The following is a 16,652-nucleotide window of genomic DNA, read 5'->3' as shown; positions in this document are numbered from 1 at the left end:
TGTCCCTGTGCCGCCTCCAGGAGCCCCCTCTCCCCATTGTCCCGGCGGCACCGGGTTCCCAGACCAGAAGATCCAAAAGCTCGGGAAACGCGAGGGTGCTTGCGGAATTGCGACGCTGGGGCACCGGCGGGACCAGGAGTGGCAGGGGTCAGCGCGGGAAGCCGGGGGAGCCGGGCCAGAGCGTGCGAGGCAGGAGCCGGGGCGGCCACCTTCGCGTCTCGGAGTTCGGGTTTCCCCTTCTCGGCCCGTCTTTCCTCGCCGGCCTCCCCACGCGGGGTCGGAGCCCCGGCGGGCGCCCCCGGCAATGAGCCCGGACTGGAGGTGGCCGGTGAGTACGGGCCGGGTCCGGGAGGTAGTGCCAGTGGAGAAGGGGCAGCCCTGGCGAGGCGCCCTAGGCTCCTCTTGAGCTCCTCGGGCGGGGAGAATTGACAGGCCATTCGTTCGTGGGGAGCGTCCGCGGCAACAGTGTTCCCTTTGAAGCTGCCTGGGCCAGTGGCTGAAGGGAAACCTTGTTTGACTTGTTACACTTTGACAAAAGGAAAGTGGTGCAGCATCCGGGAGACCGGGCTCTAGCCCCGCGGGCCTTGTCCCACCCCCTTCCCCGTACTTCCTTCAGCTCCTGGAGTTCCCGGGAGTAGATGCTTCCGCCATACCCTAGGGCCCCAGGGCTTTCAGAGCTCAGTACCTCTGACGCCAGGTCCCTTGGGGCACTGTGCTAGTTCGGGAACCAGGGCAGCAAAGCCAGAACGGCAGCGTTCACCAGGGACCCGGCGTGGAAAGAGTTGAGCTTGTTTGCACCTATAATTGGTTTTGTGTTTAAAGGCACAGCAGCAGGTAGGAAATAGAAGTGAGTTGGAGTTGAATGTGTAGCTTGGCTTGAGTTGTTGCGGATAGATGGACGAGAGCTGCCCATTCTCGTGGTTAAGACTCAGGAGAAAGAAGGCTGAGAGTCAGTGTTTGTCAGGGAGGTTAGGTAGGCCCTGCATTGGTGGTCCCAAGCAACTAGTCCTGAGAGAAATTGGGGCAGTACCAGGCTAGGCTGGGCTCCCTGGGGTTTAGTGCCATCTGCTGTCTCTACTCTCCCAGAAACACTGAGATGGGGGAGGGTTAGCCCTTGAGAACCTTGGAACATAATGCCTAGATTTTTGTTCATGTTTGTGCCCTTAGGGCCTGGCACTCTGTAGTCCCTGAGTTAATGTTGCATGAATCTGTAAATGAGGAAATCAAGTGCAGCCTGTGATGTTTTCCCTGTGTAAATGACCATTTTCACATGGTTTCTCCCTATGTCTCTCCACTCAGTTCCAAGGTGAGGATCCCCATAAAGTCTTCAGCAATGCACTGATTATGAAGTCCAGTGGCTTCTGTTGGACTCTAGGACTCAGTCATTGACCACTCACTCAGGCTTACACATAGGCAACTTTTAATGCTTAATCTCATTTTCTTCAGCTCCTAATCTGGTGGTCTTCTCACTCAGCTATTCATTCAACAGGTTTCATACTACTTCCCCAGGCTTGAGAGTCCATTGCATACTAGGAGCGGGGGATTTAGAAGTAGGTAGTTCTGGTATCTACTGAAGATCTTAGTAAAATGGGAGAAGACAAAACCAGAAAATGTCACACTGGAGGTGAGAATAGAATGCCATGGAAACAGCTTTTCCATGAGAGTGAAAGAAATCATAATAAAAGTGTCATTTGAACTAGATTTTGAAGAATTTGTAGGATCCTACCAATCAGCATTCCTAATAGAGAGCCCTTTGTACCTTGAGAGATTATAACACGCAGGGAATTGTATGTTGCTGTGTGTAGACAACCATAACTACTGAAAAAAAATCTAGAAAGGAAGACTAGGGCCAGAGAGCAAAAGGAATTCCTTGAATGTTATATTAGATGGTCTGAATATTACCCTAAGAAACTGGAGAGCAGCTAGAGGCTTTTAGTCACATAATTGGTATGATCATTGCTATTTAGAAAGATCACTCTTGTCACTTTATGTGAGACTAAGCTAAAGGAATTGAGACATAGGCAGCAATAGGTCTTAAGCACCCGGACCAGGACCTTTATAAAGAAGCTGGCACCTAGAGATGCTCTAAAGAGATGCTGGCCAGGACATGGAGACCTTGTGAGAAGGAAGACTGGAGAGAGTCCACTGTATGGTGTGGGAGCTGGAAACTGTCAGGCCTGTGCTAATTGATCTGTGTATTCTAGATGTGACAGCATGGGGGTGGACTTTGATGTGAAGACCTTCTGCCACAACTTGCGGGCAACTAAGCCACCATATGAGTGCCCTGTGGAGACTTGCCGCAAGGTTTACAAGAGTTACAGTGGTATCGAGTACCACCTGTACCACTATGACCACGACAGCCCACCACCCCCACAGCAGACCCCGCTGCGCAAGCACAAAAAGAAAGGGCGCCAGTCACGACCAGCCAACAAGCAGTCACCCAGCCCCTCTGAGGTCTCACAGTCACCTGGCCGAGAGGTGATGAGCTATGCTCAGGCCCAGCGCATGGTAGAAGTGGACCTTCATGGCCGTGTCCACCGAATCAGCATCTTTGACAACTTGGATGTGGTGTCGGAGGATGAGGAGGCCCCTGAGGAGGCCCCTGAGAATGGCAGCAACAAGGAAAACACTGAGACACCTGCAGCTACACCTAAGTCAGGCAAACATAAGAATAAGGAAAAACGAAAGGACTCCAACCACCACCATCACAGCGCTCCTGCTAGTGCTGCTCCCAAACTGCCTGAGGTGGTGTATCGTGAGCTAGATCAAGATACCCCTGATGCACCGCCCCGGCCTACTTCCTACTACCGGTAAGACCACCACCATCTCCTACCTCTAGAAAACCAGTCAAAACCAAGCGAGATGACAGGCTGATAGTAGATAGCAGGGTAAAGGAAAGTCTGCAAAGGCAGTATGAGCTGTCCCTTAGCCCTATTGACACATGCCAGGTCCTGTGTTCAGGGCTTTATAGGCATCTCTCCCTTCCTGCTCCTTTAAGGAGTGTGTGTGTGTGTGTGTGTGTGTGTGTGTGTGTATGTGTGTTTTGGTTGGTTTCTGCTTTTGAGACAGTCTGTCTGTTTTTCATGACTGGCCTAGAATTCACTATGTAGCCCAGGCTGGCCTTAAATGGGCAAGAGAGCCACCTCCCTCTTCTCCTGAATGTTGTACACCTAGCTAAAGCCACATCTTTATTTTTAGGACTCTTTCAAAGCAGTCATTGTTCTCCTTTGCCAGGCTTGTCAAAAGTCACTTGCTAGGAATCTCTGAACTGAGGTTGAGACCCATGTCCACTAAGCCTCAAAGCTACAATGTTTCCTGTACTCGACATCTTGCTTCTAGAACCCCCATCTGCAGAGCAGGTGCAGTGCTCTCCCTAGGGCAGAAGACACTGGCTTCATAAGGCCTTAAACACAAATGATAAATCTGATGTAATTTCCCACTGTTTTGTTCTGTCATCTCCTTTAACAACTTTGTAAGCAGAGTTTCATTATTGACATAGTATCTCTCCAGGGCTCTTTTATATATATTTTTACTTTCTATTCCATACATTCTAAGAACTAATCATAGTAGCTCCTTTTGAAGTTGCAAACAATCCTAATTTTAAAAAATCTTTTTTACATTGATTTGTTCATATGCACATGCATTACAGCACCTGTGGAGGCTGGAGAACTATCTGTGGGGTTCAGTTTTTACTTTTACAGACATAATAAAGCAAATTCCTTTAACATGAGAAAAAAAGATGTAGGGTGGTAAGACTGTATGTAGAAATCTCAGTCACAGGATGTTATCAAAACCAACTGTAAAACCCCCTTAGAGTCTTGGCAGCCAAAGCCAAGAGAACAGTTTGTTCATTTGTGTTTATTTATAAAGGCTCTTATGTGAAAAGTGGCTTTTGCCAAATATGCAGTCCACTTGATGTTACAATGACCGTCAGTTTTTTTGTAAAAACCTGAGGTTTGAGGTCAAAACTCTAATAACATAATTTTCTCTTGCTCAAATTCCAGTCAACTTCTTGAGGGGGAGGGAGAGGGTGGTGTGTCAGCTGGTGTGTCAAGAATTGAACATGGCACACAGCCTACCTATCTGTGCCACAGTCTGTAATCTGGGAGCCTGTGGGAGTGTGTTATATACTATCACATGACAGTTCATGTGTCATGGCAGAGGAATAGGCAAGACCTGATGTTTAAGAGAACTAGTATAAGCCCTAGAATTGAACTGTCCAGCTAGTTTACTCCAGCTCTGATTATACCTTATTCTGGGAGCACAGTTGTGCTTACCTCAGAGAAGAGGGGGAAAGAAGCTGCCTCCTATACACATTTTAGTTTTTCCTCCCTGCCACCCTCTAAATGCTTTTCAATTGAACAACACTGAGGACCTATTTCTGTCCAGTGAGTGAATCAGACATGATCGCTACCTCTGTCTAGAGAATGAGTTAGGAACAAACAGCTATAATTCAAGACAAGGTGGGTTAGGGCTATACAAAAGCTAATAAATTGATATTTATTGAATACTTGCTCCATGTGAAACACTGTTCTAAGTGTCTCCCTGTATTAACTCATTTCATGCTTACAACAGCTATGGCAGGCATATTAGTATTACTTCTCTATAGATAAGGAACCAGGGGGCTTAAGAGCTTAAAGTTGTTTACTGTCATACAGAGACCAGGCAATATAGCCTGAGTTTCTCTGCATCTGGCCTGCTCAGAGATTGTTTTCCATGTAGGGAGAGGAATTAACGTTCTGCTAGAACATGGTTTAGCCTCCCATGCCCCACTAAATACAAGGTCTCATATATTGTAGACTGGCTTCCAACTCACAGGATAGTAGCCTTGAACTTTTGATTCTTCTGCCTCTACTTCTTGAGTGCTAGGATTTACAGGTTTGCCATCACACCTGGTATTATAGAGTGCCAGGGTTGAACCAGGGCTTTGTGTGTGCTAGGCAAGCACTCTACCAAGTGAGTATAACTCCAGCTCCTTGGCCATTTACTTTTCTAATGCCATTTAAAGGTGTCATTTACTGAGTATAGCCCTTGTATTATCAGTTAATCTTTGGTACAGGGCAGAACAGTACTGTTCTGAAGGTGGCAGAGTGGCAGAGACAAAATTTAAAACCAGGTTTCTTCAAAGCTAAAGTCCTATTCTTGACTTACACTGTGTAGTTGACAATGCCACAGTCTAGTTAGCTTAAAGCAGGGCAATGTGGATGCCCTGTGTCATAGCCACCTGGAGCAGGCTTTAGGCCTGCTGGCTCAGAGAATTCAGAGTGGATGTGGAAAAGGCTAGGGGCAGCGACTGAGTGCCCCTCTGTCACTCCCTGGTGATGTGACCTATCTGTGATAGGTTGTTAACATTTTTCTCAAAGCTTTAATTCATCTAAAATCACACCCTCAGTCTTCTGTCACTGTAGATAAATAAATGATAATAAAGATGATAAGGGACACTGATCTGTTAGCTATTACCAGAATAGCTGTACCTTGGCCTAGTGCCTGGTCCATGATGAATGCTCAGTCAGTTGTAGCCATTATCTTTCAAGGCTGTTCAGAGAACATAGTATATAGAATTTGAGAGACCGTAGCACCTTCTGAGAGAACATCCATGTGTCTTTGGTACTTGTCATCTTTGCTAGAGGCCTCTATTCATTTGCCAGTGAGTCCAAGGGCTTTCCTTCCTCTGACAGCACAATCCCCGCCCCCCCATATCCTCACAATGGGACCTCCCTACTCCAGCAGATCCCCCTTTAGGGGTTTGGCTGAGCCTCTATTACTTCAGGGAAGACTGCATCATATGCTAGCCACAACATGAGTACTACAGACGCGGGCCTGTGTTCATGACCAGGCTCTTGGGCACTTTGTGAAGAAGTTAGCTTCTCCCACATTTAAGTCTCCTTTTCTGCAAGACAGTCATGATGCTAGTATCTATAAATGTGGGGTTAAGGTAAGGCTCAAATGATACATGTATACGTGGGCAGAGGCTGAGTGCTTGGAGGCAAGAACAGTGCTTTGTCTGAAGGAGAAAGATATCAGTCATGTGATGCCAAGCTGCCTGTGTGCACTGCAGGTACATCGAGAAGTCTGCAGAGGAGCTGGATGAGGAGGTGGAGTATGATATGGATGAAGAGGACTACATCTGGCTGGATATCATGAACGAGCGGCGGAAGACTGAGGGTGTAAGTCCCATTCCACAAGAGATCTTTGAGTACTTAATGGACCGGTTGGAGAAGGAGTCGTACTTTGAGAGTCACAATAAAGGTGACCCCAATGCACTAGTGGATGAAGATGCTGTGTGCTGTATCTGCAATGATGGCGAGTGCCAGAACAGCAATGTCATCCTCTTCTGTGACATGTGCAACTTGGCTGTGCACCAGGAGTGCTACGGTGTCCCCTATATCCCTGAAGGCCAGTGGCTGTGCCGCCGTTGCCTGCAGTCACCTTCTCGTGCAGTGGACTGTGCTCTGTGCCCCAATAAGGGCGGTGCCTTCAAGCAGACAGATGATGGCCGCTGGGCCCACGTGGTGTGTGCCTTGTGGATCCCTGAGGTCTGCTTTGCCAACACAGTCTTCCTAGAACCTATCGATAGCATTGAGCACATCCCACCAGCTCGGTGGAAGCTCACCTGCTACATTTGTAAACAGCGGGGCTCCGGAGCCTGTATCCAGTGCCATAAGGCCAATTGCTACACAGCCTTCCATGTGACATGTGCCCAACAGGCTGGCCTTTACATGAAGATGGAACCTGTGCGTGAAACAGGTGCCAATGGTACCTCCTTTAGTGTCCGCAAGACAGCCTACTGTGACATCCACACACCCCCAGGTTCTGCTCGTCGCCTGCCTGCTTTATCCCACAGTGAAGGTGAGGAAGAAGAGGATGAAGAAGAAGATGAGGGTAAGAGCTGGAGCTCAGAGAAGGTCAAGAAGGCCAAGGCTAAGTCCCGGATTAAGATGAAGAAAGCTCGGAAGATCTTGGCAGAAAAGAGGGCAGCAGCACCTGTGGTGTCCGTGCCCTGCATCCCACCACACAGGTACACAGGCGAGAGTGGGCAGGGAGGGGAGGGAGAAACATTCAGAAGGACTGGGACCTGAGTAGAATGGCCAGCTTGCCTTCCTATCAGGAGCTGCATGAAAGTAAATTTAAAGGGGATGATCATAAGTTAGGCATCTGAGTTTTGCATTAGGGCCAGAAACACTGAACCACCATTATCTGGCAGACAGAGCATGTATTTAAACTGCCTTTTTTGTTGGTGCAGTTAAGATGAAACAGCCATAGGAAAGGTGATCTTCTCATGAGGGGAGAATCAATGAAAAGTGGGAAGGGGAAGGCTTAAAAAGTTGTGAAGGAACTCAGTGGTCTGATGTGCATAGCATGTGTAGGGACCTAGGTTCAGTCCCCAGCACAGCAAATAATAACACAGTGCATAACATGTACAACTTGATTATGCATCAGAAGTGCCAACTGTCTTCTGTTCCTAAGGGCCATCTTCCCATGCTGCGGACTGTGCCCTGTAGAGTGCTGTTCAAGCTAGACTGTGGTTGTCAGTTGTTTTTAGTTGCCTTGTGTTGCCTAGTTGACTTCATGGGTGTTTGCTGTACTTGTACTTTACCTTCACTTGGTCTTAGCAAAAAGGCCGACGACTGTTGGGATACTTTGTCTTCTCCACAGTCTGAGACATCAGTCAAGTCAGGCCTGCGCTGCCGTGACTAAGCAGACTTAAAGGCAGACTGATGCTGTTCTGCTCAGTGCTGAGAGTTAGTTTCCTCTCTGCTATGTTGTACCACTCAGGACACTGTTAATTATGCCTTAAACCCAGAGTTCTGATCTCTTTTCTTTTTGAGACAGAATCTCATGTAGGCTGGGCTTGAACTCCATATATAGTCAAATGTAACCTTTGAGCCTCTGGATCCTTTTACATCCCCCCCCCTCGATTTCTGGGATTATGGTGTGAGACACCATGCCTTATTTTCCAGACCTTTTTGATGAGCATCAGAGCCCCTTACTCATCCCAATTCAGGAGCTCTTACTGGCAGTTGGGACCTAACAGGTTTTTATTTTGTTCCCTGGTTCCCAGGCTCAGTAAGATCACCAACCGCCTGACCATCCAGAGGAAGAGCCAGTTCATGCAGAGGCTACATAGCTACTGGACTCTGAAACGACAATCACGGAATGGGGTCCCACTACTCCGGCGCCTGCAAACACACCTTCAGTCTCAGAGGAACTGTGATCAAGTTGGGGTACCGTGTCCAAATCCCTGTGGGCTGTGGAAACTAGTACCAAAAGGGCAAGGACTAAAATATGTAGCAGTAGCCTCCAGCATCAAGGAGCTTAGGGTTTCTAAATTAAATTAACACCCCACCCCAGTGCAGACTCAACATGAAATCTATGTACTATTAGCTTGGTGGAAAGGCATTGTTCCTGTGTGTTCATTAATTCAACAAACATACCAAGCATTTTCTAGGTGCTAGTCCCTGATAACATATGAATAGTGGTGCTATTGATAAATTACTAGGTTCCCTCCTTGACCTAGGTTTCCTGGGCACTCCTCTCCTGGACTCTGCTCTGGCTCTCTTACAATCTTCTGACACCCTTTTACCTCTACAGAGAGATTCTGAAGATAAGAACTGGGCTCTCAAAGAACAGCTCAAGTCCTGGCAGAGACTCCGGCATGACCTAGAGCGAGCTCGGCTACTGGTGGAGTTGATCCGAAAGCGAGAGAAACTGAAAAGGGAGACGGTGAGTGCTCCTGGGCCAGCCCTGGTTCTCAAAGCAGAACACAGCTCTGGAGAAGGTAGAGTGTTGTGTCCCTGGCCAAAAAGCACCAAGGCCCATACAGGCATTGTATGTCCCTGAATTATGTGCTTTTAGGCCTGTGGGAAGCCAAATGTCAAGAGACTGCACAGAATCCTAACCTCTGTGACCCAGGCAGCTCAGGGCAGGAGTTTAAGGAACAGGGACCAAAGTAGATAAAGACAGCTTTCTTTCATGGGGCCTGAATAAGAAAAGCATGTTCCCGAGCGAGCCAGCAAGGACCATCTCCTTTGACCTCTGCTGAGGGACTGGCCAGGGCCTGGCTGATCCAGCTTTTTTGTGTGTCAGATCAAGATCCAGCAGATTGCCATGGAAATGCAGCTGACCCCTTTCCTCATCCTCCTCCGAAAAACCTTGGAACAGCTCCAAGAGAAGGACACAGGCAACATCTTCAGCGAGCCGGTCCCTCTGTCTGAGGTAACCGAATTGGACGAAGTAAGAATCCCTTCCCCTCACTCCAACTTCTTTTTCTTCCTCTCCCAGTTGGACCCCTGCTGCAGGTCTGACCCCTGGGACTAGGTTGGGACCTAGGTATAAAGGATTCGGTGGCTCTGGGGCAGAATAAACTGAGCTACATGTATCACCTCAACTCTAGTCTGTCCTTATCACATCCCAAGAACTCAGAATGGGAGGCCATCTGCACTCCTTGCCCAGAGTTTACCAGATGAACAGTTGCAAGGCAGAAAGATACTTTCAGGGTGTTCAAGCCTACAATAGAAACTTCAGAAGACTGAGAATCTAAAGAGCCAACTCTGAAGCCCTAGGTTGACTCTTCTCTCTGAAAGATATAAAATGAGACATCTGAGGCAGCAGCCTTACCACAAACCTTAGCTAACCAAGAACAGTATACAAGGTGGTACAGTTTTTAGAGACTTCTCATGACTTTTTTCTCGTTAAAGCTGCCAATGGCTCCAGGAAATAGATTGGCCTACATTTTCATCATCATTTCCAGGAGAAAGTCAGTACTAGAACTTGCCCTTGTACTACATGCCTACCTCTTAACTATGGTGGGAGGTGGTTGCTAGATGCATTTTAGGGGTGCTGTTAAGAGTAGGGTTTGGGAGAATGAGAATAGATCTCCACTTAGACATTTACCTTGCTCTCCCAGGTACCTGACTACCTAGACCACATCAAAAAGCCCATGGACTTTTTCACCATGAAGCAGAACTTGGAGGCTTACCGCTACTTGAACTTTGATGATTTTGAGGAGGACTTCAACCTCATTGTCAGCAACTGCCTAAAGTATAATGCCAAGGACACCATCTTCTACAGGGCAGCAGTGCGACTCCGTGAGCAGGGTGGTGCTGTCCTCCGTCAAGCCCGGCGCCAGGCAGAAAAAATGGGCATTGACTTTGAGACGGGCATGCATATCCCTCACAACCTGGCTGGAGATGAGGTCTCACATCACACTGAAGATGGTGGGTGATAAGTCATCCGCATGTATTGAGGGCAATGCCAGAGATGGACAGTTTTCCTAAAGTCCCTGGGAGCAGAGCAGGCAGTATAGGCAGAAAACAGCTGGGCTGAGCAGCAGCAGGCTATCCCCAGGAATGCTCTCCCAAGAGCCAGACTGAGTGAATGGATGGCTGGACCACCATTCTACATACTAGTGCTGCTGTTTTACAGCTGTGCCTAGGAGAAGCCAATAGGAAGAGTGGGTTTCCTCTTGCCTGCCCAGGGGCCCAATGGGCTGCTCTGAGCCTGACCTTTCTCCCCCCCCAACTCTCCCTGGCAGTAGAGGAAGAGCGTCTGGTCCTGCTGGAGAACCAGAAACACCTGCCAGTAGAAGAACAGCTGAAGTTGTTGCTGGAGCGGCTGGACGAAGTCAATGCCAGCAAGCAGAGTGTGGGCCGCTCCCGGCGTGCAAAAATGATCAAGAAGGAGATGACAGCACTGCGGCGAAAGCTTGCTCATCAGCGGGAGACTGGCCGGGATGGGCCTGAGCGTCATGGTCCCTCAGGTCGGGGCAATCTGACACCCCACCCAGCAGCCTGTGACAAAGATGGACAGACTGACAGTGCTGCAGAAGAGAGCAGCAGCCAGGAAACAAGCAAAGGTCTGAACCCTATAGCAAGGTGGACCCCAAAGCAAGTTAGACTTTGTCTCTGCAGCATGTCCTCAGCCCTGCTGACCCTAAGCAGAGGTCCTTCCTGCACGGCTACCTGTCCTTTCTTCTTCATTACCCAGTCAGGGGCTTCTTAGCTACCTCTGGCTGTTGATATGAGTTGTTCTAAATCCCTAGCCCCAAAATCATCTTAAGTTTAGATAATGATTCTGTATTCCCAGCATGTGACCCTGGATATCTACCTTCCTTCTCATGTCAGGCCCCTCACCAACTCTCCTCTCTTTCTCTGCTCCAGGCCTGGGTCCCAACATGTCCTCAACCCCCGCACATGAGGTGGGCAGGAGAACCTCAGTTCTGTTCTCCAAAAAGAACCCGAAGACAGCTGGACCGCCCAAGAGGCCGGGCCGGCCCCCAAAAAACCGGGAGAGCCAGATGACCCCCAGCCACGGAGGCAGTCCTGTGGGGCCCCCTCAACTCCCCATCATGGGCTCCCTACGTCAGCGCAAGCGGGGTAGGAGTCCCCGGCCCAGTTCAAGCTCAGACAGCGACAGTGATAAATCCACAGAAGATCCCCCAATGGGTGAGCCTCATCATCACCCAGCCCCCAGCTCCCCCTCTTCCCTAAGAGTGAGCAGAGCTGCCATTCTTCCCAGCTTACTTCAAGCTCTCCTTTGTTTCCCTATAATAGATAGCTGAGGAGTCTTTTTAATTCCATCCCCTCACCTTTCATTTGTAAAAACTGAGGCCCAAAGATACTGACCCAGCCAGGTTCACATCCAAGCCCCCTCTCCACCATCACTTTACCTTTTCTCTTCTCTTCTGCCTTGGGGAACTTCCTACCCTTTAAGCCCTTTATGTCTTTAGGCCAAGGGAACGTGAGGGTCAGGGCAGAGCTTTGGCCAGCTACGGTAGAAATGCCCAGGGCTATCTCTGCTGGCCAAAGCTGAAGGAAATTTTCAGTCCAAAAAGAGAACTCTGATTCCATTTTAACCCCCAATGCTGGCTCTGGTCTATGTCTTCCTGACCAGTTGGTTCCTTCCCTCCTCCTCTTCCCTCCAAGACTTACCAGCCAATGGCTTCAGCAGTGGGAACCAGCCAGTGAAGAAGAGTTTCTTGGTGTACCGTAATGACTGCAACCTTCCCCGGAGTAGCTCAGACTCTGAGTCCAGCAGCAGCAGCAGCAGCAGTGCGGCCTCAGACCGGACCAGGTACTAGCCCTGCAGATGGGAGGCAGGCTGCAGAATGCCTTTACAGGCTTTTCCCACTGGAAGTTGGGTGGCAGCCATTCGTTCCAAAGGAAGGAGTTCAAACCCAAGTGTCCCTGTAAAATAAATGGAATGGGTTAGTCATCCTAACAGAACAAAAGACACCGTCATAGGTTAAGCTGAGGCCTTGGGGCAATGCAAACCATTGCCTTGTAGCTAGGATTTGCCATCAGTCACTTGATTTTGGCCCCAAAGATGTTTTTAAAAACTGAATACAGGGGGTTGGGATTTAGCTCAGTGGTAGAGTGCTTGCCTAGCAAGCGCAAGGCCCTGGGTTCGGTCCTCAGCTCTGGAAAAAACAAAACAAAACAAAAAAAAAACCTGAATATGGGGCTGCTCTTCCAGAGGACCCTGGTCCAATTTCCAGTACCCACACAGTATACGCTAGTTCCAGGGGGATTAGATGCCCTTTGTTGGCTTCCATAGGCACTGTATGTACATGGTACACAGACATACATGCAAGCAAAATGCTCATACAGATAAAATAAAATCTTAAAAAAAGACACCCAAAAACAAAACTCCAAAAGGACAGGATTAAATTTATTTAAAAAGCAAGAATCTGAATCTACATAACATTCTCAGTCTCGGTGTTCAGAGGACCAGCTGGGTGTGGTAAATCATATCTATGATCCCAGCACCTGGAAGATGGAAGTAGGATTGCTGCAGCCAAAGGTCAGCCTGGGCTCTAGAACAAGCTCCAGACCAGCCATCTCAAGGACGGCGGATATAGCTTTTTGGTGGAACACTTGTCTAGTTTGTGAGATCCTAGGATCAATTTCAAGTGCGTCAGAACAGTAAAAAAAAATAATAGAGCATCTGACAGTTCTCTGGTTGGTTTTGTTTGTAGGCAGGCATGACAGAGTTCTATATTAATCTGATTCCTAGCCTATCCTCTAAGGGTGGGCATTGCCAACCTCATATAGTCTCAGCTTTTTAAAAGTGTAGATTTGGGAACTTAACAAGGAGAGGACCCTGCCATGCCATCCCCATTTCCCCCTGTGATTTGCATTCCAATTGTCTTTACACAGCACAACACCCTCAAAGCAAGGCCGGGGCAAGCCCTCCTTCTCTCGGGGCACATTCCCAGAGGACAGCAGTGAAGATACCTCAGGCACTGAGAATGAGGCCTACTCCGTGGGCACTGGCCGCGGCGTGGGCCACAGCAGTAAGTACCCTCACCCAAAGTCAGGGGTGCTGGGGACCCAGTTTCAAAGCCTTGCCAGCCCCCCAGCTGCTGATCCGCCCCCTCTCTCCCGTTCCTGTGAAGTGGTAAGAAAGAGTCTGGGTCGAGGAGCTGGCTGGCTGTCAGAGGATGAAGACTCCCCATTGGATGCTCTGGACCTTGTGTGGGCCAAATGCCGAGGCTATCCATCATACCCAGCTCTGGTAGGCCTACAGTTTCTCTTGTCCTCACTCCTTTCTTTACAGCCCTAGGACTGGTATTCTTAAGTGTAGCCTTGCCTTCTCCCTGCCAAGCTGTGGAATACAGGGCTCCTTAGCAGGCAGACTGGTAGACACATGTATTTCAGTACCTTAAAGAGATCCCAGTCAGTTTCCCACCTCTCCCTGTCTCCTTTTGCACCATAGGTTCTGAAATCATGCAGGTCAACACTGCAGCCCCTGTAACATATTCTTTGAGTTCTTAGATAGGGCTACTCAGGGAAGAAGTGACCTAATGAAACTGGGCTTGTATTGAACCCTCAGATCATTGATCCAAAGATGCCCCGAGAAGGTATGTTCCACCATGGGGTTCCCATCCCTGTACCACCACTGGAGGTTCTGAAACTTGGGGAACAGATGACACAGGAAGCCCGAGAGCATCTCTACCTCGTTCTCTTCTTTGACAACAAACGAACCTGGTAAGGAAAGAGGGGTGCATTTGGTGTGCCTTAAAGCCACAGATATAAATACAGCCATCTGTAATGTGGCAGCAGACTGCCAAGAGACACAGCAACAGATTAGGTTATTACAAAGTGCATGGGGGTGGGGAGGGCGCACTTAGAATAGCTCTAAGAATGGGTGTGTGGTCCTTCGTCTGATGGACTGAGTAGGCAGTAGCTGGCAAACAGCTGTAACTAGAAACCAAAGGACCATCAGTGACTGACAAATTTAGGGTGGCTCTCTGCCCACATTCAGATGGCTTCTGACTTATTTTTTCCATTTTTCCTCTATAGTAACAAGATGAGGAAAAACAAGCATAAACATTTAAGCCTTAAATCCCTCCTGTTAAAATCATGTTAATTGCCTACAGATGATCATCTGTGGTTTCCCTAAAGCAGCTGGGACAAGATATTTGCACCCATAAGATGCCCTGTGGTTATGCTGTAGAATTAATATGCCTTCCCAGCGAGAACTCATCACACTTAAGAATTTAAAAGGAAAGTCTCTAATAATAGCATGCAACTGGTGCTGGCAAAAAAGGGAACCAGCCTCAAACACAATAAATCCCATGTACACTGTCAACCTTAAATCTCTTTCAGATCATGGCGCCAGGTTGCACTTTAAACAGTTTAAACAGAGATAGAAGACTGCAAGTCTGACCACTTGGGCATATGGGAAATTTACACAGCAAAGAAATTGCCAGAATTTTTTAAGTACACCAGTGTTGTTCTTGTCTGAATAGTTGTTACCTAGGGTTGTCTAGGTCACTTGATAGAATTACGCTTTTCCTTATAAGTAGTTCACTTGGTGGCAGACCAGGATGCCTTTAATGATAGCTGTCACTTGCACTGCCACCTTAGAAGCATGTTCTTTGATATGCAGATGGACCTGATGGCTGGTTTTAAATCAGTGTTACCTCCTTTTGTTTTGGGAATCGAGATTAATTGGATATCAATCTTGGTGAGCAAACATTAGCAGAAACATTTTTTTCAGCAACCCTAGACTGCCATTTTGGTACAAAATTTTCTGTCCTACAGTTTCTAACACACCTGGTTAGTCCACTACTTACTTTCCAATTATATTGGAGGCAGAACTCCTTTAGCTAACTTCTACTAAATGTAACTTAGTATTTCCTAAGCGAGTCTTCTAGTAAATCCTTTGTAGAATCAATGTTAATGCCTCAAGTTTCTCCTGATTCAGTTATTCCCCTGTATAACTGTTGCTGGGCTGTTCTTCTCAATATACTACACAGTTCCTTGAGAGCAAGGCATTTCTAAATGCATGGAGTGCAAAAGGGCTAGTACTTTTCTATCTGAAATCATGCCTCATTTCATCTTTTTAACTTGTCTGACAGGCAGTGGCTGCCCCGGACTAAACTCGTTCCTCTGGGTGTGAACCAGGATCTAGACAAAGAGAAGATGCTGGAGGGCCGCAAGTCCAACATCCGAAAGTCAGTGCAAATTGCCTACCACAGGGCTCTGCAGCACCGAAGCAAGGTGCAGGGTGAGCAGAGCAGCGAGACCAGTGATAGTGACTGATACTGTCAGAGGCCAGTGGTACTCTGTGATGGCTCTCCTTCCCTTTGCTCATTGTCCTGGAGTGATGCCGCCCTCTGCACTGATTAATTCCTGGTCTTGGGGCCAGTCTCAGGGGAAGTTGGGTAGGGGAGGTCCCTCCTGCTCTGAGTGCAGCTGGACTGTACAAAACACTCCAAGGGCCCATGGCCACTCAGTGCAAGGAGAGGAGAGGTCTCACAGGTCTAAAGAGTTCAAGAACTCATGGCATTGTAGGGTAGGGTGGTGGGCCTCAATTCGAATACTGTAAAAAACAGGCCATACCACCCTTACCTGCTCATGCTAGGGGAATTCATAACTGCCTAGAGGCCTGAGGCCCTTGCAGGTGGTAAGGTAAATCAGCATCTTCCCAGCCTAGCAGTGGGATTGATGTCTGTCTAGCCTGGAAGAGGGGCACTAGGTGACCCCTCCCCTGCTGTTGTAAATACTGTAATTATTGGAGAATTTAAATTATTCTCATTTGTAACTGCGTTTCCGGGTCGCGCCAGAGTCATTTGGTACTAAAAAAAAGAAAAAGAAAAAAAAAAGAATGGAGCTTGTCTCTACTTCCTTTCTTTTTCCCATAGAGTCCCCCTCTACCTTTCAAACTGGTTTGTATTTATTTCAAAGGAAGAAAATATATTGATTCTTAGAAAATAAAATCTATTTAGAATTCTTTCTTCATGCCTTCGACTAGGGCAGAGGGATTCAGGAGAGCTCTGTGTCTCATAGATGGGTGTACTTTGTGCCCAAGGGGTTGCTGACTACTGTGCATATAATCATAAGACATATCAGATAGCTAGATATGGTAGCACCGTCCTATAATCCCTGAACCTGAGGTGCTGAGACAGGAGGATTGCCATGAGTTCAAAGAGGAAGCAGAATAATGAGACAAGAACCTGTCTTTGAAAAGTTTCAGTAGCAAAGCTAAGAGCTCACATGCCCCATGCACCGAGTAGCAGGCGCTGCCCTACATACCTAAAAATACATAAATTGTTTCTAATCCCTGCAGTAACTATGGATGGGCTAATAATAGGCTGATTATCCACAGTGACAGCCCATACTAAGTACCTTTAGATACACTGTTGT

General features: G+C 48.0%; 1 protein-coding gene across 4 annotated transcripts; it reads left to right on the top strand.

Moving 5' to 3' along the window:
• The first annotated feature begins 230 nt into the window (after positions 1-230).
• Brpf1 (bromodomain and PHD finger containing 1) lies at positions 231-16,241 on the top strand. 4 transcript variants are annotated; one of them, XM_032905952.1, is made up of 14 exons: positions 231-328; positions 2,205-2,810; positions 6,059-7,018; positions 8,063-8,225; positions 8,593-8,724; positions 9,088-9,216; positions 9,908-10,217; positions 10,535-10,855; positions 11,160-11,444; positions 11,925-12,072; positions 13,158-13,294; positions 13,397-13,515; positions 13,834-13,988; positions 15,365-16,241. In XM_032905952.1, exons 2-14 carry the CDS (start codon positions 2,215-2,217, stop codon positions 15,546-15,548), a joined length of 3,639 nt encoding a protein of 1,212 aa, XP_032761843.1. In that variant the 5' UTR covers positions 231-328; positions 2,205-2,214; the 3' UTR covers positions 15,549-16,241. The 4 variants fall into 4 exon arrangements, with proteins under 4 accessions (XP_032761843.1, XP_032761842.1, XP_032761841.1 ...); XM_032905951.1 differs by having other exon boundaries at positions 9,088-9,234; XM_032905950.1 differs by having other exon boundaries at positions 13,158-13,515.
• Positions 16,242-16,652: the final 411 nt, after the last annotated feature.

Source organism: Rattus rattus, chromosome 6, assembly GCF_011064425.1.
Source record: "Rattus rattus isolate New Zealand chromosome 6, Rrattus_CSIRO_v1, whole genome shotgun sequence".
NCBI classification, from domain to species: Eukaryota; Metazoa; Chordata; class Mammalia; order Rodentia; family Muridae; genus Rattus; species Rattus rattus.
This window is presented reverse-complemented; position numbering and strand designations above follow the sequence as displayed.

What these genes read in the sequence shown, in the direction of transcription:
- Brpf1 (XM_032905949.1), top strand. Translation starts at nt 2,215, where the DNA reads ATGGGGGTGGACTTTGATGTGAAGACCTTCTGCCACAACTTGCGGGCA. An exon ending in CCCTGCATCCCACCACACAG is followed by an intron (nt 7,019 to 8,062) that starts GTACACAGGCGA and finishes CCTGGTTCCCAG; the next exon opens with GCTCAGTAAGATCACCAACC. An exon ending in CAGCCAGGAAACAAGCAAAG is followed by an intron (nt 10,856 to 11,159) that starts GTCTGAACCCTA and finishes TCTCTGCTCCAG; the next exon opens with GCCTGGGTCCCAACATGTCC.